Source organism: Emydura macquarii, unplaced genomic scaffold (genome assembly GCF_026122565.2).
Source record: "Emydura macquarii macquarii isolate MOO-44397 ecotype Brisbane River unplaced genomic scaffold, CSIRO-AGI_Emac_v2 contig_2473, whole genome shotgun sequence".
Classification (NCBI taxonomy): domain Eukaryota; kingdom Metazoa; phylum Chordata; order Testudines; family Chelidae; genus Emydura; species Emydura macquarii.
This window is the reverse complement of record NW_027132610.1, coordinates 37,865,111-37,887,941: the sequence shown is the minus strand read 5'-3', so window position 1 is coordinate 37,887,941 and position 22,831 is coordinate 37,865,111. Positions and strand designations below refer to the sequence as shown.

Here is a 22,831-nt window from a genome sequence, read left to right as displayed (position 1 = left end):
TACATTCCCCCTCTCATACAGTAGCATGTTGGCTTTTGTTCTGAGTCTGCCATAAGCCTCTCCACTAGTCTCATTTAGGGAGACAGAGTCCCAATCCCCCATCCCCACCAGTCATAATGCTGCATGGCATCAAACACATGGCAGATGTGGTTAGTGGAGAAGGAAAACATAAAATGCAAAGTAGGTTCTTTGGTTTATTAAACATATGACCATTAGGGTCCTTCTGCTGTTTACACAGAGCAACTAATTCTCTCAGAGACTTCATTTGTTTGAAATGGTAGGCTAGTATTATTCAATACATGAGCTATACACCTCATTCATTTGGGTAATAGTTATTGGGCCAGATCCTGCTCCCAGTAAGGTCAATGGCAAAACTTCCCCTGGCTAAGGTTGCACAGCACTGTAGACGCCTGTGATACTTTACAAAACAGATTAAAGAGGCACTCCTTGGCCTTCAGAGTTTACCTTCAAAGACCCCAATTCACCAATGAGCGCTCAGTGGGCACAGAGGTCCTCCTGTCCAGCCCATTGCAGGATTGAGCTCAAAGCGGAGGTGAAAGTAAGAGGAAAGAAATTGCATGGTGTGGGGAACGAAACCACGTGGAAAGCCAATGGACACACTTAAACACACTGGGAGCAGCCTTTATCTGGTTATGCAGAGCCATAATCTGTGTGAGTGAACATCATAAACGTGTTAGAGTACTTAACCGCCTTTGCTTCAAAGCAACCACATCGTAATTCCTGTCACTCAAGTGCTTTTCTGAATTTTGGGAGCAAATCAGCCACTCTCTTATGTAGCAGGAAGCTCATATTTATACTTCAAGAAACTGAGTCAGCAAAACATTATTTGGATAATTGCCTTAATACAGAATCATGTATTTCAGTAAAGAAAGCTTCACTGTTCAGTCCTGGTATATATCATGTTTAGTTCCAGCATGTGTAGTTTCATTATGTAAATACATTTTGAAAACACTCTTATTCTCCAGCATGAATATCTGACAGTTGGTCACTGTAGTTATACAGAATTATGGTTATATAATATACAAATAATTTCTTCACTAATAACCATTTCATTAGCATTTTTCTATTTTAAGGTAGGGTTTTGTTTTCAAAGAGCTTAATCTGTGGCATGAATGGGCCTCTGGTGTGGAAGGCATTGGGGGTGGGGAGGGGGAAGGTAAGGATGTGAAAAAAAGGATTAGCATATAGAGGAGTATGACTTGGGCTATGTTCAGACTGATGGTGGCAAAATCGCTGCCGCCAGATTGATCTTTCTTGATCGATTGAGCAGGCAGTGAGACCTGCTCAATCGATCAGGAAGTTGATTGAGTAAGTCCACCCCATCAAGTAGCGTAGCGCTGAGCTCCCGTTGGCTCAGTGCAGTGAGAACAGCGCGCAGAAGGGAAGCAGAGCAGTCGACGTCAGTTACACAAACTACTCTGCATAGTTTGCGTAACTCCCGTCAACTGCCGCCGAATCACGCGGTAAGTGTGAACCAGCCCTTAGTGACTGGAGAAAGGACTCAGGGAGTTTTTTTCAAAGGTTATGCAAGTCATGGGAGGACCAGAAATTGAATCCTGACACCTATCTATCCGTTGTTTCTCAGTTTGCTTATCTGTAATCTATATAAAACACTTTTTTTATCCCACAGAGCTGTTGAGAGGATTGAGTCATTTGAGATCTTTGCATTAAGGTGCTGTAAATGCCTATTATGTAAGTGTAAAATTCTACCAGGTCAGCTGTACTGTAGTTTGTTTTTCTTCCAAGTACTTGGGCTGGTTTCCTTCAACTTTGGAGGACTGAAGGAAATGGTGTAACCCAGAAGTTGTGTACACACATTTCTTTATATATTTTTTTAAAAAATGATTAAATGGCTCTCTTTCAGTAGAAAAGATCCTGAAATGAAAAGGAGATAGGGTGACAGAACTGCAGGACAGAGATATAATAAAATAATAGAATCATAAGCTCACTCTTATCACTTCATATTTGCTATTTTGATCATGGTGGTGCCCAGGAAGTGCTAGGTACTTTCCAAGCAGCAAATGACAGTCCCTGCCCTGAAGACCACACAGTGTTGCCTCTATCAATTTTATTATTTGAAAATCAAAATGCAAAGCCACAGATAAGGAGCTATACAGAGAACACACACACATTTTAGGCACTTGGTTTTATTTTTCAAAAAAAAATTGTCTTTATATATAAACCATTTCATTCTCTCTCAAAACATTCTACAACTATACAGCTGTTTGCTCCATTATTTGCATAGGAAATACCACAATACAAAAATAAGGGGTGAGGGTAGGGAAAAAGAAACAAAACAGCAACCAATGTATGCATGTGTTTCCATGTATAAACATTTGAAGCCTTACAAAATTATTTACATCATTTGTGAACTATTTACATTTAAGAGCAACGTTTCTAACTATAACAAACAAAACTATAATTTATCAAGTGTATGTAAAATAGCCTTAAAATAAAAGAGTTTACCATATACCACAAAATAAATAAAGACAAACAACAGTTTTAACAAAGCTATGTTTTCCTTTGAGACCCTTTTTTGGCTTTTTTGGTTGTTTATTCCACCTATTAATTGACAGCACAAAAATCACAGCTTGTGAATTGCATATATGTATTAGTTGTTTCCTTTATATTGTAGATATTTCGGCCAAGTCCTACAAAGTATAACCTCATTTTTGGCCCTATTTCAAGACAAAAACACTTTGGACTAAATTCACTGTTGGCATAAAAGGGCAAAACTCCATTAACTTCAGTTGCATCTATTTATGTCAGCAGTGACTTTGTCCTGTGTGTCAATGTTAACAGTGGATTAACTAAACTGCACTGTAATTTTATTTAAAATTACTGTATCCTTTACCTTCTGGTAAATTACATGCAATATCCACATGAAACTAGATCATACTGGTGCTAAACCAGCTTAACATGAAAATTGCATCCTAAATCCTTCTTTTTGAAGTGATACTAAGTTTAGCTTATAGTAAGAGGTTTAACATTCTGTATATTGTAACTATCCTCATTATTTAAGCTTCCAACATTTGCAGTTCATTCTAAATGTTTTGCTCTTTTAAGCATTTTGAAAACTCAATTCTCTTTTGAATATTCAGTGCACAACATTTAAGTTAATGGTACAAAATGTTTGAATGGCTAGTTCATTTTTCTTCAGAGAATAAAACTAAGTTGGTAATGTTTTGAGAGGTATTTAAATAAATGTAATTATAAATGTGCCATATTATCAAATGTAAAATGTCTGATTTTTTTCAGATGATTCCTAGAAAATTTTTGTAATAAACCTTAAAAGCTGATTTGCATATTTACAAAATCTTTGTCATAGCAAACATGCAACATACAGAACAAACATTTTGTTCTATGGCTGTTTATGAATTTTTCTATATATTTTATCTCCACAGAAAGACAACATTAAAAAAACCACACAAGTACTAAATATGTCCAGTAAAAACCTGACAAACTACAATTCATGGCTTGTCCTCTGTGTTCATTCATCTATGCCCTCCCATTAATTCATTTACTAAACATTGCCACAATAATGACAGTGCGTTGGTCAAAACACCGTAAGATAACGATGCAATGTGTTGAGACATAATACTTGAGATGAAACCTGCTGACTAAAGCCATATATATGATCAGAGCAAACAAAATGACTGAACACTCTCGTACCGTGATACAGTGTCTTCCCTGTTTCCTCATAAATATACAAAATATACATTTCCAGTTTCTTTGGAGACTTTTTATGAATAGTCCATCGTCAAAAATTAAACTAATTCTAACTGCATGTTGAGAGTCACTAGGAAATTGCATAGATACAGACGGCCCTCCAGGATGAGCCCAGCATTTAGTTCTGATGTCTCTTCATGTGCAGAGCCAGGTGGTCAGAGCGAGAGAAGCTGCGATTGCACACAGCGCACTGGAAAGGTTTGGCCCCTGTGTGCTTCCTGTAGTGACGTGTCAATTCATCAGACCGAGCAAATCTCCAGTCGCAGCCATCCCACGTGCATTTGTATGGCTTCTCCCCTGAAACATTGGGAACACACAGAAACAGATTGTCAGCTGTGACGCCACACAAGAAAAACAATTAATGAGAGCTCAGACTGAAAGCCACTGGTTTTTACTTTAACCCGGAGTGGCAGGGGATAAGTGTTCAGGTTTCTGAGGATTCGCAGCTATATTTAATTGTAAGTTAATCTTTGCTACAAGTTCACAGAATTTTGTTCTTTAAAGTTTAGGTACACAGACACCACTGCAGAGACCTGCAAACATAAGCTGATTATTTACCCAAATTACAAAAAACTAAAATATACACTAGAAATAACTACATTACACTGAAAAACACGCACCCTCACAATGAGAGGGGGAGAGAGCATCATTCTACAATCCGCTCTGACTTGTAACTTATAATTTGTTTGTATATTTTTCAGTCATGCATTAAATATTTTTAAGATCTAGTTTGAATGGGGAGAAAGGTTATTAGAAGATTCTTTATAATACAGAGATTTAATAGCTTCTGATGTGTAAGTAAAGCTAAAGTGGTTATGCAATGACAAATACAACTGAGATAATATTTTCTAAAATAACATAAAAATGCTCAATAAATAACTGCAATAAAAATCTTGTCTTCCTTTATATACAGCTGTCCTGAGCCAGAAGGCCACATCTGAGAGACTCAGGCCCAAATTTTCAAAATGGGATGTCTAGAATTAGGTGCTTACATGGCCAGATTTTCAGAGGTGCCAAGTCCCTGCTATTCCTATTAATTTACACAGATGTGGAGAGTGCACAGCACACCTCTGAAAAACCTGACCACATTTATAGAGGTGCCTAATATAGATTGAAGTGCCCAACTTCAGGCAGCTAGATTTGAATATGTTGGCCAAAATACCTCAAGTATTTGTACGGATCCATTTCAGGACTGAAAATGGGACACTTTAAGCACACCTATAATTTGTAGTTATGTTTGTTGAAATACTGGGGAAATAAATATGATGTCACAAAGTCAAGGTGATTTCCTTCCCTACCACAGGGAACCAGTTATTTAAAAATAACAATAAACAGCTACTTTGAAGCTGGCATGTATGTGATGTCACCCTAAAAAGACAGACAAACAACATTTTTTTTATATAAATGGAGAGCCATTATTGTCTATTTATAGGATCATTACTATAATGATTACACTGAACTACTCTACATTCAACTGGAAGTCTTTAGATTAAGGTTCTCAAAATTCTAGTTAAAAAAAGTAACCCACATGTTAAGAGAGAGAGAAGATGGAATTGACTAAAGCACTCAGCATTGACTTACCATCCACTTCAATGGGAGCAGAGTTAATACTTCAATTGACAAATGGGGCCAAAGGTAGACCAATGCCAAGCACTTTGGAAAATCCCACCCAGAGTGTCTTGTAAACCAACTCTCCTTATTTTGATCTCATGGACCTTCTCTCTACCCATTCACATCCAACAACAGTCCTCATGAACCCCCTACAGCTATTTGGAAAGTATTTTAAAGTAAGTGTAGTAGGTGGAAACAAGAAAGAAAATGAGCACCATGTGACCAGACAGCTCTTTTTCGCATCAATAGCCCAGAGAACACTGTGCGAGAACCTCCATATCAGAAGATTAAGCAATTCAGTGAAAATTAAGATTCTGTTGCTTGACAGCAGAAGAACTAAATCCCTTTTTAAACAATCAAAATTATAAAACTGATCTTGCTTGTAGAGTTTATGATGCCTTCTACAGTCACCTAATAACTCTTCACCTGCTGCAAAAGTAGAGATGACCCCATCTTCTTAAATGGGAAGTAACTCCACATTGGCAGCACGTTAACACTGAACAGAGTCTACACCAAGAAAACAGCAATTTCTTAGCACACAAGACAACCAAGATTTATTGATATGACTATCATCCTTGTAGTGTATCAACCTTTCAGAGAAATACACTAAAGTCCTGATCCAGCTCCCAAGAACTCAGTGAGATTCTTTCCATTGACGTCAATGGAAGATGGTTTAGGACACAGTTCGTTAGAGCTCAGTGTATACCCTGCATCACTATGGCCAATGAGCAGGGTAAGCCATCATTTGTGATCGCACCTATATCCCAGACAAGACATACTGTGTAGATTAAAACAAGGATCTTGTGTAAACCCGACATGTGAAGCACTACTAATACCAGAGAAGCCAGCTGAAATAATGTATTAGAATGCCAGAGGCATAATGACAGAAGTCCGGTATAGGATCTTTTGAAGCATAGTCATCATCCTTCCAATATTTAAACTGGATCTTCCTACAACTTGCTCCACGGTTATTAATGCAGTCTTTAGAACATTAAATTGCAGTTGACCTGGGCACAGAAGAAGAGGCCACTTGTAGGTCTGCTTTGTTGTAAAACAGAAACAGGAGTTCCACAGAACAGATATGCTTTTAGCAGTTGTACTTTCTTTAAAAACATGACATTATAAACTTTTTTGCGAGCTGACTTCAAACACTTTTTAAATAAACATTTTATTTTGCTGCTGATTATTTTTTTTAAAAACCTAAATAGCAGCCTCGATAATGTGGCTCTCTGGTAGATCTGTGTGTTCCTCCAATACAGTCTTATATTAAAGGCTGCCTTCATGTACTATCAGGGGTCCCAACCTTGCCCCGTAGATAGCAGGAGAGAGAGAGGAGGAAAACGCACTGAGGAAAGTGGGAGACACCTCACAGGGGAGGACCCATCATTTGAGGAATTTTTAGAATTAGTTGTTTTGGGGGTGGATTTTTTTTAAAAAAGGAAGTAATAATGTTAGCTGGAAGGGAGGCTGCGGAAATCTACATAGAATTTGGGGGACGGAGGGGTTGAAGATAGAGAAAAATTTCTCCACAGGTCCTAAATTTGATGTTTATATCACAAGTCACTTCTGTTTTCAGTTCAGTTTTAAGAGTTGTGTTACTTGCCACTTATTAGTAAAATAAGTTCAGAGGGACCCCCACCAGTTGGGAGAGATTTAAGGGGTAGCTCTGGACCCCGTTAGCTGTTGTGTACACAGAACAGCTGGCCAAAAACCAGGAGAGAAACTTTTGATTTAAAGAAAAACTTTCCCTCAATCAGATCTGACACTTTGACCAGCTCTGTAATTGGCTGGAAAATGGTATAGAAATTTTATCAAAAGCTTTCCCCCCTTTTACCCAGTTCTTCCTTCCACTGAAATTTCAACAATATTTTTCATCAAAATTTCAATGATGTCAGCCAGCTCTAGTTCCCATCAGGTAAAGCGGGATTTGGTTTTAAAAGCTGCTACTGTTTATAATGCTGTCGCTATTCCTGTAGAGGTGGGGTGGAGCATCTGGAGTTTTATGCACACCTGCATTGCAGCGCACATCTGCAAAACTGCCTTGTGTAGCCTAGGTCTACTGTGGATACCACCAAAGCCAAACCCACATGTCCTGCTGGTGAGATGAAAAAGCAGTATGCAGTGTGCAGACTCAAAGTGCATAAGTTACCGACACTCTGGACCACGCTAACTTAGATGGTCTTGGTGGGCATACGTTACTGTATACAGCGGTGAAATCCTGATTCCGCTGAAGTCAACAGAAAACTCTCACTGACTTCAGTGGGTCCAGGATTTCACCCCAGATTTCCAGGGGAACATCAGCTGTTCCTAGTGCCTACCCTCATTACTGCTGGTTATGCCCTCTTATTTTGCAACACTGTCGGAAGATTAATAATTCATAAATATAATTCATTAAAAGATTCATATGGCTGGTTATGGTGATGGCAGCCTAGAGAACTCTGTGGTGGTGGAGGAATACTTACCATGTGCTGCTGCTCATCCCCATGCTGTCACAGCTCCACCCCCGTCTTCTCCAGACTTGAGATCTGAAGAATTTCATTGAGAGGATGCACGGAGGGGAGTGAATAAGCACCTCAGTTTTTTTTAAAACTCCACTACTTTTATGTACTAGAAATTAAAGCCATAACACTGCCCTTAACCCTACTATGGCTAGCAGTGTGGGAACGGAGAACTGAAAAATGTATTTTTAGCTCCAGTATAATAGAGGCCCAGCTTATTTTGGAGAAATCTGAGAAGTGAAACACTGAAAATCTAGGTTTGTGATGCTAGTTTCTGTTGGAAAGTACTTGAAGTGAATGAATTTGAAATGTTTTTCTTTTGGGCAGGGAGGAGAAATGAGCGAGGCAAGCGAAGATGGAAATTATTAAACACTTGTTTAAAGGAGAGCAAAAGAACAACTAGCCCTGGTATTGCTTTATCTTTCTGAACCCATACGCATGTTTGGGTCATATGTAGTGGAAAGAAGAATTTGATCTAAGTTCCTGGCAAGAAAAAAATATGCCTCAAGTTATACATTTAAAAAAAGTCATCCTAGTTCTTTGCTATACTGAATTTAATGAGCAGAGGAATCTGTTTTTAAAAAGGGACACATTTTATCCATGATTTTCATTGGCTACATAGTACTGTAAAATTTGTTTACCTTAATTGCGTGAAATACAGTAGTGGTAAAGTTTCAGAAAAATTTGGTTTCCTCCAGCAATTTAGAACTTCTATAGGATGTTAAATCAAGGACGCCATTGGTCACCAAATACTAATGTACTATAATTTAGTTACTGGAACATGATCACTGTATCAAACAAATATTTCACTGTAAAAGCAAAAAACAGCTAACTCCTCCACTTCAGGGGAGCTTCCATGGGATTTGTTAAAATGTCAACACTGTTCAAGTAAAACACCATGGAGGAAGCTGGTACCGATTTCTAGCCAAATAGCACACTCCAGCCCTTTCTTCTGAAGCCAGAAATATTATACACAGCACTTCTGGGAAACAGAACTGCTTTCTGTTAAATTATATTTCAACAGGATAGAGGTTTCATACATTTAATTGGATTTTTGCATAATCTCCTTCCAATATCACTGATTTTAAATATTTTTTTAGGCTTCCACATCACAAAATATATTTTAAGTTCTTCAACTGTTAATGTGTATCCATTCTCCAGTTAAAAAAAAAAATCTATTTGTATAGCATGTGAAACAAGCTTGTATTTTAGTGCAAGTCTGTTTAAAAACGGTTTGTTGAACACCGAACTTGTCTGGAATCGCTTTAGGAGAAAATACTTAGCAAGTGATAAGAAAAATGTAACTTGAAAAACTTTCTTGTAACTCACTTGTCTCTAAAGCAAATGCTGATGGTGGGTTACAGAGATGTCAAAAGAAGGCTTTGATATCCATAGGAGGAATGCTATCGAGTACACAAGCCTTCTCTGCTACTTCATTAATCACCATTGCCCGAGTGGTTCCCAAACTTTGGCTGACAAAGCACTTGCTGGTCACTGCAGAAAGCTCTCCAGTCACATGACAGTCGTCCTCCTTAAACTGCTAATTAAAATATATATTGAATATTTTCTTAATACTAGTTTTCCACGCAAGAAACTGCTGTAGATGCCACCTGGATGTTAGTCAATTACTAATGAGAGAGGTCGTGGTCCATATTTGAGAAGCCCTGTTCTATTGAAATCATTGTCAGCAAAACACCATTTAAAAAGCCCCAAATAATTAATGAATTCCTCAGTGACAATACAAGAAAATATGCTTCCATTAAAAACAAAACAAAAGAGAGAGAGACTTTTTAAAATCCGCTAGTTATTTATATGGCTGGGTTTATCTTTAAAAATAAAGCTAAAATCACACAGCAAGTTTTTCCGTTTTGCTATTTACAGGTAAGCACTTAAATTCCTGTTTTCCAAGATACTGAGCATTCAATAACTCTCATTAATTTCCACTTGAGCTGTGGAAGAGCTGGGTGGAAGATTGTTTTCTTGTCTTGCACATATTTTCAGGAGTTGGAAAATATTCTTCCCCATCCTGAATTAGCGTGAAAAAATAGTCAAAATCTCAAAAACATTCACAAAACAGAAAAAAAACTGATCTCCCCTTTCCCCTGCAACCCATTTCAGGTCAACAAACATTTTGTTTCAATAATTTCAAAAACATTTCATTTCAATGTTGACTTCTTAAAAAACATCTTAGCTTTTCAATCAAATTAATTTAAATCTCAAAACTAAAAGCCATTTCAAACTGGAAAATTTCATTTAGAAAATCTCAAAACAAAGTGTGGTGAAAGAGACTTATCACCACATGTTTGGAACAGCCTCATTCTGAGTGAATAATACTGGTCCTCCCAAAATGACTGTCAATTATTTATATTTGACAATTCCCAAAAGTGTTTGTTGTAGGTGCCTCACATTACAGATGAGAGGACATAAGGTGAAATCCTGACCCTATTAAAGTCAATTGCAAGACGCCCACTGACTTCAAAAGAGGCCAGGATTTCACCCTGGTCCCTGCTCCAAACTGGTTTCAGACATGACAATGGTGGGGGAGGGGACAATGGATAAACAATGTAATAAGTATGTTGAAGGAGAAACAGCAGTAAAGAAATAAAATAACCTAATTACTCATGTTATGTCTAATTTTAAGAGAAATTAGATTGTGTGCGTTTTATAAAACTTTTCTGTGGTGCTAGTTTTCATATCCTTCTACCTCTAGAGCCAATTTGCTTTAGTTACCAGTAAAATTAAAGGCCTCAACATGTCATAAAAGGTTAGAACTAATCTTTTTCAAGTTTACCTGAAATAGCTTTTCTATAGATTATGGTGTCCTGATTTTAAGCTCCTATCCCGCCTTCCACTCTGATTGAACTAGAAGTAGTTGCTTGTGTATTCATCTGTGTATCCCAGCTCACCCCTGGGATACAGCACAGGCTTCTAGCCCTGACATTTTAACATATAGTGCACATTTAAAGGAAACTTAAAAGTGTGCGTATAACACTGCTTGGATAGGTGTTAATCATTGAGTATTGTATCAGATAAATAGAATATTTTAGAGCCATATGGCAGGAAAGGTTACACTTATAGGCAGGAATGGAGAGAGATGAGATCCAATTACTGTTTAATTAACCAGAATTTTGATCTCCTACCACAAATGTGTAGATACAAGAAAACATCAGGTAACTGAAGAAGGTGGATATGCACGTCAAAAAAGTTAATCTCCACATCCTAGTTTTCATTCTCTTTTTGACTACAGACATGCAGAAGACATTATCTCCTCATCAGCCAATAAACATTCAGAATTCCCCAATGCTCTGAAGCACTCTTATTTTGTTAAATGTCTCATGCAGCTCTAGGATTACTGAGGAATCTTGACTCACTTGTGAAGTGGTTTATTTTCTCTCTGGCATAACATTCTGTGATAGCAGAGGTGGTCTCTCCTCAAAGATATATGCAAACAAAAGGCATGGAATGCTAATTTTTTTTAAAGTGGATTTATAACAAATCCATGCCACCTGCTACATGTGTGTATTTACGTGTCATATATGGGAGAACAGGGTTTCCTCATGTATGGTATGGGTGCCAGAACTGCTCTGGAGTTTTCACACCTACAGCTCTGCCACGTGTAAGTTAAGAGGTACCCGTTAATGTAACATCTCCACTGATCATATGTATACAAAAAATTACTAAAGCAATACGTTAACGCCTTCTTTAAATGAAGGCAAAGTACTGTACACTTGCCAAAATGAAAGGTTTTAATATGTCCTTAATCAGAGTTGGTAAAGATCACTGAATATAAATAATGCAGTCTGACAGGACAGGAATGCTGCTACCAAGATACTCAGACTAAACTAGGACATTACTCAAATGTTTCTAATCTTTCACCAATGGAAGTTCAGGTCAGCTAGTAAACAACCAACAACATTCTCCTCAGAATATATTCTATGGAGCTAGAGGAGATTCAATTGTCCAAGACAAGCTCAGACATTAATTACAATATGGAATGTCTAATCAAATAGTGGAAAGTTTTAATCACTGGCAATTGCTGTGAATCTTGGACTGTATTTGTGTGTGTTGGTCAGTCTCAAAACGAACTATATTTAAAGCCAGTCTCTTAGGTCAACAGTTGCCTTATCAGGAATCAAATATCCTGGAAATGAAGTTTAATCCTCTCAGGGAGCAATTGACAGAAACAAGAGTTTTTAAGCTTTCATGCTTAGACACAGACTTTTTAGGCTTTAATCAAGAAGAGAAATTGTTGGGCTTTTTAAAAAAAAAAAAAAAAAAAAAATCTAAAATCTAACTAGCATGACTCTTCATCTTTAATTAATTTTTATAAAACTGCACCTAGGCAGTGGGAGATTGATATGACTGAATGACCCAGAACATTGTAATAAAACTCAGGCCTATGTTGCTAATGCTTTGCCTCAAAAAAGCGCAGTATGGTAAAACATATTTCACTAAAGCCATAACTGGAGAGAAAGAGCCAAATCAATTAATCCCCATGGCCCACAATCATTCATGAAGAGTCTGAAAAACAAGTTACTTTCCCCAAAGTTGTGGTTTTCAAAGAATAGTGATGCTTTTCCATTTCTCACACAAGCAACTAATGGATTTATGCAAGACTCAAGTGTGATCTGTTAGTGTTATCTAACAGATAGAAATCATAAAGTCAGAAATCTTTCCTTGTAGAGTATATGAATAAAAATGAAACCATTTTACTGCTATTTCCAAGAAAGGCAGGCCCCAAAAGATATCTAAGATAAGAATTGTTACACAATTACCACATTTCACACATTCTAAGTAATTTTCTTTGAAAAACTAAACTGCTAAGTACAAGAGTCAAGTGCATAAGGAGTATTAATGGCTGTGAGATTAGCCTCTCCTGCCTTGTGGCTCCAGTGTAGCCAGGCTGCTACTTTCCAAGATGTTACAAATGAAATCAGCATATTGGCAGGACAGTATTGTGGGTTAAGGCACAAAAGATCAGCCACAGACGTCCTGTGTGAACTTGGGCTTGTCACTCATTTGCTCTTTGCCTCAACTTCCCATCTGTAAAATGTGGACAACAGCACTTCCCTACCTCACAAGGATGCTGTGAAACAATGTACTTCCTGTCAGATGCTTCACAATATGATGAGAGGAGCCATACATGTCACTTCTGGGGAAGTAGCCAGCACCCAGTCCTCCGCCCCTCCAGAATTCTCTGTCATTTTTATTTCTAAGATCAGGCAGAGCAAGCTGAAGGCCTATCATAATGCTCACTCTATCAGCTCCTTTCCCTTGAGTCAGAAGGAGGAAAAAGAAGATTCCCAACTACTGCCCGGCTCCCTCTTACCAGCCTTCTCTGTGACAACATCCTCAACCTGCCTAAGTGGAGAAGAAACCAAACTGGCCCCTCTAATTGGAGGGCAGTCAAGCCACCGCAGTTGTGCGCCTCTCCTGTGAGACCTCTTGCCTTTCCCCAGATACATTCACAAAAAAGGGTCACAGTGAGATGTGGGCATGTTCTCTATCTCCATCTCTCCCTCTGCAAAAGGATACTTGGGAAAGGAGGAAGAGAATATTGAGAAAGAGAAGGAACAGGTAAGTTGGGGTTGGAGGAAGAGAATGTGAATCACTAAAAATTAAAATAAGATTAAAATGATGAAAAAGAAAAAAAATGCAGCATTGAAGGGGAAAATGGAGCAAAGCAGGGAAAAGGCAAAGTGACAGACAAAAGCAAAAGGACTCAAAAGCACACCCCCCCAAAACCAGCACAAGATTTCCCCACAGTTGAACAGCACCGTTCCTGTGCATACATAATTGATAAACAGTACCAGGTTAATACCACATCCACACACACCCCCACACTCTTCTCTAATAAATTAAGGATATAGATTCCTATGGACTGCTCAAAGCCTGTTGAGCATCGCTGGTTCAGACTGTGACTGACCATCACAGTCCAATTCTGGATCTACTGACATGAAGCCATATTTTAAAAGCAAGTTTAATATCTTGAGGCATTGAATAAGTTAACAGTTGTCCCAGGACTATATAAACATTTGAAGTAACTAGGGATGTTGTAGTATTTTGAGTTGATCTCATTTAAGGAAATGCCATTTCTCTTGAGGTATCTAGGCTTTCACTTCCCATCGCCACATACAAGCTAGATCTATAGATAGTTTTGCAGTTAATGTTAGAAGCTATTTCATCCATCTATTAATGGCAAACCCACCATGTGATCAGAGAACATGCCTGTACAAAGACTCTGTGTACAGAAAACCAATATGCAGCTGAAAAACGTCTTCGGCGTGTGTACCCTGATGTGTACAAAACAATGATAGAGTTTCCTCTAAATAGAAGAGAATACATCTCTGAAGTGTCAGCTGCTCACAGAAATGAAGCATTAGAGTCTCCAGCTGTAGTGCAGTGTTACAGGTGGGATAGCTCAGACTTCAGTGTTTAAAAAGGCTCAAGCATATCAGTGCAAGCCAAGGGCAAAAAAAAAAAAAAAAAAAGGGTGGGAGAAATCACGGTACAGTTGTCAATGAGGGAGCTGTTGACGTATGTTCAAGCGACATGAAAGAAAGTTAATAGGGTGTATTTATAATGCACAATTAGCTGCTTTTCTTTGACACTTGACAAGTTTTTCAAGTTGGGCACATAGACGTTCATGCTAGTGCCTAAAGGTAATTTTACTATCACATAGCCTATAATAGATGTGTTTAAAAAAACCCAACATATTATATGCTGGTTGCACAATACAAGTTATGAAACTAAATTTGTCCCATGACTAATAAGTCAATTTTAGAAGAAAATCTCTATGGTAAGAGGTTGAAACCCATCTACACTGAAAGATGCTCCTACATGTACACTAGCACATACTCATTTTAATCAGCTAAAGATTGAGGAGCAAATGCTAATGTGTGCTAGTAAAATACTGCAGTGTAATGCTTTTAAGACTACCTAAGAGAACTTGACACCTGATCCAAAATTGTTCAGAGAAGGATACAAAAATAAATCCTGTACCTTTGTAACTTGGCAACAACAGCTTCGTTGCCTGTGTTCAATTTTGAGACTACCAGCTTATCATCAATTAAAATTCCCTCCATAATTTTAAAATAACTGAAGTAACTAACCTTAGAGAGAGATACCTATTTCAGGAACTAGAACAAACACAGTAACTTGATTAATCCTTTACATGAAAACTGAATTCCAAATTAAAGATTTTTTTTTTTAAATGAAGACAGGTTCCTGGAACAATTCCATCAAAATTAAGGGAGCTTCACCTGCTTAAACCAGGGCTGGATTTGACATATCCTTTTTTTAGAATAAAAATTAAGAGGGAACTTTCAACCCTCATGCATTTCTTATGACCTCATTTAAATGTGACCTATAAACCCTGTCAACTGGTTCACATTTAAATGAGGAAACAGACTATGGCTCACATTCCATCTTTCAGAAATAACATTTCCTTTAAGTTTGTTCTCAAAGAATGTCTACTAAACTCATTGAAAGCCATTCAGGAGGGAAAGACTGCTAAATAAATACTGTGAAAAGGCTGAGCTTTTCCAATACAAAGGAAAAGGCATAAGGTCTGTCTTGACTTTTAATGGCAGACAAACTTTGCTGCAGGCACTTTTGATTTTAAAATGACAGATTGCTGAAGAGGGTGGGGGCTGTTTGGGAAGAGAGAGATTGCAGCCAATTTAAAAAGGTATTGTCAAGAAACTAAGCATAAAGAGAAAACAACCTCAGTGGTCCATGATTACTAAAGAACGGGTTTAGCCAGATAAACAGGTCTGCTACACCCTTAAGGGATTTGAAAGAATATCACACAAAACTTTATTAAACTGGATTACATGAGACTCACCTATTAATTTAAACTTTGAAGGTAATTACACCATAAAAGTACAGGTATTTTTCAGATTAAAAGAGAAAAGTTTAATAGCGCTGCATAAATCCAATCGGTTTAAGGGGATGCACAAAATAAGTAAGGGTGGAATTTATACAGACAGACAAACTCCTATGCATAGCCAAATTTAGCCCAACGGGTCCGATACTTCCCTTTTTGAAGCCAAAGGCAAAACTCCCATTGACTTCAGGGAGAATCGGGCCCCTAGGATATCTCCATGGACTTCCCATAAAGGTTGTGTCCACTTTTACCAAGGCAGAATTTAGCCTTTAATCTTTCAGTTCATTAATTTATACAGCACTGGAAATGTCAAATGGTATGCTTGTGTTCAGACACTTTTTAACTTTGCACACTAGGATAGTTTAATTATGCATTTTAAATCTTGGCTTAGCAAAGAGATATTTAGAGGTGTCAGAGACTTAGTCATACCTACCTTTATTGCAGAGTAACAGGAAATGGACTAACATGTTTGTATTTTAACTCTTTGGACAATCTATCCCTTCATTCACCTCCCTAGAAGACTCTTTGTATTAAAGACTTACTTAAATTCACTAGATTTTATCTGAAGCAGCATTCTTGTTTCTATGAATATATCAGCTTCCCTGACCTTTGTACACTTAGCCACACTACTGAGGTCAAATGTCTACAGGTAAAAAAAGTGGAAAGCAACATTAAACTTTACCAATCTATAGCAATAGGTACAACTTTGGTAAATACTTCTCTGTATTTACAAGAACATGTTAATTTTAGAATTCTTAAAATCAATACTATTTAAAGAAAAGAAAATAAATTTACATAGTTCTGAAATTTTTAAAAGTAATTTTCATTGTTACAATAACCTGGTAAAATTCAATTATGTTCAGCTTTATTTTTAGCCTGTTCCTACAGTCACTGTAGGATGTCAAGTTACATATTTTAAATCTAATGTTGGTTAAAATATAATGGGGCAGTGGCACCCACTCTTACTTTAGATTATTTAGTAAGGAAAGATGAATGTTGCATTATAAATTATATTAGTCACATTTATATCCTCATGAAAAAAATTAAATTACTCTCTCATTAAGCTGGCTGGTAATGAGTGACTATGTATCACAAAATGTTTGTAACAATAGCCTTGTGTAGTCTATTGCTAATGTAGAGGAGCATTGACCTTTGCAAAGTTGCTTTTAATTTTTACTGTGGCTGCAATAGAGATAACTGCTTCATTTATCAAAACTGGATTTCCATAGTAACATTTAGCCTGGAGATATTCAGTTTCTTTACAGTAATCCAACAATCCACTCATAGTAACTGTTGAATACAAGGCCTTTTTTCCATAGAAATGATGAAAAACACTTCATTAGATCACTGCTCATGTTAAGTATTGTTTTGACTTTTGCTTTTAAACTGAGGTGAAATCGTGTTATTCACACAACACAACTTTAATGTCGACAGGCCTACTACAGTAAACATTTTGTAGAACCATAAGTTACTTTGATTTGAGGTCACATATCTACATATATTTCATCTTGGAGTACACATTCAGCAAGTAAATTTAAAGAAGATAGTGGCTTCCTAGTCTAGGTTTCTTTGAAAACAATCTCACTTTTTATTTCAAAGGTTCAGCTAAGCTGCAGAAAACAATTTTGTAACCAAGTCCTCTGAACAAGAATTATCGCCAACAGTTAAAACAGTTCTCTTGTGAAGTCAGTGACCTAATTTTTTTTTAAACCATGTATCTAAACTGTGCTATGGTTTTGGGATAGAATGATTCCACTCTCTTTCTAATACATGTTTGTAACTCCGATGCATGTTGAGTGGAGAAGATAACCCTTAGTTTACACTGGAGTCAGTGAACCAAAATTCTGTCCTCAGTTTATACCATGCAGGTACATTAACTCAGATAGCATGCACATAGCTTCAGACAGGATTTGGTCTATGGTATAAATATATAGGTTGCACACCCCGAGATAGTTTTTCATTTTCTTACCACTTCAGGAACTCTCTTCACGAAGAAACAAAAACGAGATAGATTTGTATTTTTTAAAAAGAAAAAGTATTTAGTTTTTAAACATACATGTTTTTTAGAAAAAAAATGGAGGGTTTCAAAGTGAATATTTTGCATGTTTCAGTTCTTAAAACCTTTTACTGTAAGGAATTCAAAATAACTAAACAAAATGTCTTAAGAATAAATGGGCAACTTCAGCTTTTATTGACCAAGTTGGTTGGTTGACTTAACTGAACTATCAATTTGAACCTAGCCCATTCTGCAAAATCAAAGAAAGAAAAGATGTTTGCTTTTTAAAAGATTCATAACCCACGGAATGAACAAGGAAAGTACATACCAGTGTGAGTTCTCAGGTGAGCTTTTAAGTGGGAAGACTTTGTATAAACTTTTGTGCAGCCTAAAAAAAAGGGGGGAAGAGAAAGCACATCAGTAGGGAGATTGTAATGCTCTAGGTTTGTTTGTAAAGTCACTCATTCAGTGTTAAGGCACTAGTCTGAAAATATTTAAACTTACTTCCTTGTGGCAGCGCAATCATTTAAAGTTTCACGTGATATTACTACAAAAAGTTCTTATGAAGAGATTGCTTTACATAATCAAAAGACAAAACAATACTTAAGATTCCGGTATTCTTAATTACTTATGTTACACAAAAGGATAGCAGCTACAATCTAAACACAATTGAGAGTTCACATTTAAATTACACCTGCTATACAAAGAAGCCACACCTCTAACTCAACGATATATGACTGTCACGGATATATTTTACTTTTTTTAATGTTCCTAAAGGACTCGGTCTGGTCTTTCCAGGCTACTCAAGATCACTGTTATTTACCATAATTCTACACTGATTTTTTCTTTTTATTCAACAATTGTACTATAACATCTACCACATTCAAGATATTGTATTGTATATACTGTGTTGTATTTAGAGAGAAACTAACTTACAATAGCAATTTCTAGATACATTCAGCACAGGATGAACTTTATATTAGGGATCATGTATTTCATTAAGGAATGACTAACACCTGCTGCTAGGTTCATCTTTTAGTCTAGCATCCAAATCCATGGACACCAGAAGGAGCATAAACTTGGGTTTGGCTGGAGGGGCGAGGGGAAGTTGGACAATTTTTAAAGACAATTCTAGTTGACAACTGGGGAACAAATTTACAAACCGAATTTTCTGTTCCTATCAAAGAAGATTGCCCAGTTTATAGTAGCTAAGTATATGGCCCTATGTCCCTCTCAATGGACTTCAATAGAGCTATACCAGTTTACACCCGTTGAGCATCTGGCCCATTGCATGTTGAACAAATTTGTTAAAACAAAGCATGAGCCAGATATCAAAATTGTTGAAAGTTAGCCTGCCCAAGAACATTTTTTCCCCAGTGCAATAAGTTTTGTGATACAGGGATCCACGTATATGTATTTAAGACAGTAAGAACTGACATATTATCGTCCAGAAAAGTGTGTGACAATTATTTAAATATTAAGAAAAGATGACACAGAATAATCAGGCTTTGGGGAAAAGGAATTAAAAATAAAGTTGATTTGGTTCTCTTTGTAGCTGGACCACCTTTCAAAGACAGTCATTTCCATCCAGACTGTGATCATCAACATTTGATTTATTGCAAGATTTAAAAAATAAAAACACTTGGGTGATTTATTCTCCATTAGGATAGACTACTTACCAGGATAATCACAGTAGTGGATACGTCTCTTCTCCAGGTCTGGGTTACTCCTTCTATTGTATCTGATTGTCTGGATGTTCTGGGAATTTATTGGCATAGCCACTGGTAAATTTGGATTTTGGATTGCCATCTTGGAAGCTATAGTTGCAGCATAGGATGGAGGAGGAGTTATATTTTGTAGCATTTCTGCTTGTCTATCTGGACTTCCAGGCTCTGAACTTGGGGGCGAAGGAGGGAAGTAAGTGGCCTGTTGTTGAAGAAACTGATTTGGCATCGTGTATGTGCATTGGGGGATACCCTGGAACTGTTTCATTGTAGTCTGTGGAATAGCCGAGGAGAGAGTGTTAAGGCCTGCCATGGCTGATGACATGGAAACATTAAGAGAGTCCATTACTGCTGCCTGAGTAGTAGAATTGGGCATATCTAAATCCGGTGAACTCAAGAGCTGATATAACTGGCCCTGCTGGGGCGTGACAGAAAGATGAATATCTGGAGTAGGAAGCTCCTGCTTGATGAAAATGTTGTTCACGTCGGGAGTTTGGTGAGAGCTGAAGATGCTGGTAAACTCTGGGAGAGCCTGAGTGGGAGTGGGGGTAGGGGCAGTAGTTTCACTCTGATGACTGAAGATGGTAACTGGTTCTGTCTTGACGTGGGTTACACAAGGTCTCTGGGATTTGTATAGGCCAGTTCTCAGGTGAGTAATGTCAGGAAGGAAGACATTCATGTTGATACTATAAGGCAACCCTTCACTGTCAGTGAAGAACTGGTCTACAACTGAGGCACTGTCTCTTCTGTATTTTTTATGTTCAGGGATGACAGGAATTGGTGGAAGCTGAGGTGCCAGATATTTCTCCATTTCACATCTTGTCTAAATAAAAACAAAACATATAATCCACATGATCTGTTACCAATCCATAGACAAGATGGGACATCAACAAACAAAAAAAACCCAAATACCTCTTACTAATATTTTTTACTAGAATAATTAAGCAAATCCCATCTCTGCCATAAAGTTTTAAATAGTCAGAATAATGAGACACAGTAAAATAACCCTGCCTTGTATAATTGATATGCTAATGAACAACTCCAAGATCAGGCTGAATGATGTTTAATGCAGAAGAGTGAAAATATTTTTAAAATGCATCATCTAAAATACTAAAATATTTGGAATAGGATATGTTATATGTACAAAAATCAAAATCTTTAGATCTAACTTAGTTCTCACAATTCCTGTACTCTGTAATATTTCACCATTATTCTAAATAAATTTCATTGCATGCTTTTACAGCGAGTTCACGCACTTCTCTTTGAAATGCTAAGTGTAAAAGCCATGCCCTCATCTGACTATTTGAAGGCTAACATTTCAAACAATACATATTCAAGAATTGTAGAACTTAAAAGAAAGTTCTCTACTGGAAAGAAAACCCTAACAGGTGTAAATATATAAACAATATAAAACAACAAGGAGGGACGGTGAATTTAAGTTACGGTATATTTGGTGTAAAGAGTCCTTTGGGCTGAAATAACCATTTTTAAAATCTAGAGTCTAATTCATTAATAATAATATAACCACGTTCCTATTCATGTCCCAATCCCCAGGGATCCTTAATTCCTACAAGGAAATCACTCCCTTGGTGTAGTGGTAGTAGGGAATCTGTGGGTGGCAAAAGCCTGATACATTAAGAGGACAGTCATCTGAAAAACATTTATCATGTACTTTCCAATGTGCAAATGTTACATTCCCCCTTGCCCTGTAAAAAGTCCAGTCATACCAAATACATTTAGCACCCCTAAAAACAGAAAGCAGCTGACAAATGGAAAGTCTGCTTAAAAAGTGTATTTCAAGAGCTTTTCTCAAAGACAAAACAAAACAACACACACACACACACACACACCTCTTTTCTTTGATCTAGATCTGCCCTTAAAGAACCAGGCTACTGTTTCCAACGTTTGTTTACAAGCCAAGGACAGCTTGCTTTGAAGACAGAAACATGTATTATTTGAGAAGATATGGCTGAGCCACAGAGACTGAAATATGTCCCGCTAATATGCACTGAATTGCTTATCAATCCTGGGGAAGGGCGTTCTTCCTTAATCTTAGTTACACGGGAGATTGGGGATTGAGCGACTCCGGCTGAGATCCCAGCAGGGCCCCCCTTATAAATACACTTTGGAAGGTGCCTCTGCAAAGGTTTGACACACGGCTCAGAGGATCTCCCAGGCTTGTCTGCTCACTTTACACAATGCCATCTGCGCCACACAAGGCTGCTCGCTATAATAAACCGTACAAGAAACTATTCGATGGAAGAGTCAAGGGCTGGAAATAGCCTCAAATTAAACCCGTTCCTGCGCTAAAATGAGGCTGCGGTTGGCGCTGGCTGATTTTAGCTCTTCCAGCTGTTTGCATGTGGATCTGTTGCCAAACAGTTTTCTGGGACATGCAGAAAGTCCCGACAAGTCTCTCCCCCCCCCCTTCCCAAGTCTAACATGACCGTGCGTGGGCGAGAGAGACAGGCGGCTGCTCTAATTCTGCTGCTGGGCAAGTGCAAAAGCGGCAGCTGGAGCTTTCAACACTCGCGCCGGGCGGCTCTTCCCCTGCCCGCTCGCTCTTTGCAAGTTCGAGCCCCGGGCACCCACCCACCCCGATTTCCAACAGCGCCCCGGTGTGCGGCTGACTCACCTTTCCGCCCGCAGGAGGGCGAGGAGAGCGGTTCGCTCCTGAGTCCCTCGGCGGCAGAGCGGGGACCGGGAGGACGCGGACCAGCCACATCCCCACGCTCTTAGCGGGGGCCTTCAGCCTCACGCCCGCCTCCCCCCCCTCCCCAGGGGGGCTCCCTTCCCCGCCTTGCGCTGGCTCTCCACTGCCCCACCGCAGGGCGCCGCCTGATCGCCCGATCCCCCGACCCTGCCCCACCCAGCCGCCCGCCCCAGTGCAGGCTGCCCCCGGTCCGAGCCCCGATGTCGGGGGGCGCCCAGTTCCTTACCTGCACCATCTCCTCCGGCGGGATCCTGCCTCCACTGCCGCCCGGCTGGTGCTTCAGCTCCTCCCCCGCGAACATCGCCGCCTCCCTGGCGCCCAGCACCGGCTTGAGCTGGGCGAACACCGGCTCGTCGGGCTGCTGCATGGGACCCAGGCGGGTGCTCATGGGCAGCACCCGTGTAGCCATGGCCGAGTGTGATCGCTCCGGAGCGGGGCGGGGCACGTTACCTCCCCCTGCTGACACCACAGCACGGGGCCCTGGAGGGGACTAGACTGGGGTGAGGTACGGGGGGGGGATCAATGCTCTGACACCCCAACCCAGAAGCCCATCAACAACTCCGCTGTCTCCAGCCACAGCTCCGCACCCGGCTTCCTCCTCCCGCCGCGCTCTCTACCTGGCTCCGGGGTAGCTCAGCTCTATTCCAGCCC

The 22,831-nt window shown here is 38.8% G+C and overlaps 1 protein-coding gene across 2 annotated transcripts; it reads right to left on the bottom strand.

The window, feature by feature from the left end:
• Nucleotides 1-2,157: 2,157 nt before the first annotated feature.
• On the bottom strand, nucleotides 2,158-22,817 carry KLF5 (KLF transcription factor 5). Of its 2 annotated transcripts, none has more exons than XM_067563226.1 (4): nucleotides 22,407-22,817; nucleotides 19,423-20,290; nucleotides 18,072-18,131; nucleotides 2,158-4,047 (listed from the first exon to the last, which is right to left on the bottom strand). In XM_067563226.1, exons 1-4 carry the CDS (start codon nucleotides 22,587-22,589, stop codon nucleotides 3,869-3,871), a joined length of 1,290 nt encoding a protein of 429 aa, XP_067419327.1. In that variant the 5' UTR covers nucleotides 22,590-22,817; the 3' UTR covers nucleotides 2,158-3,868. The 2 variants fall into 2 exon arrangements, with proteins under 2 accessions (XP_067419327.1, XP_067419328.1); XM_067563227.1 differs by lacking the exon at nucleotides 2,158-4,047 and adding an exon at nucleotides 9,308-9,399.
• Nucleotides 22,818-22,831: the final 14 nt, after the last annotated feature.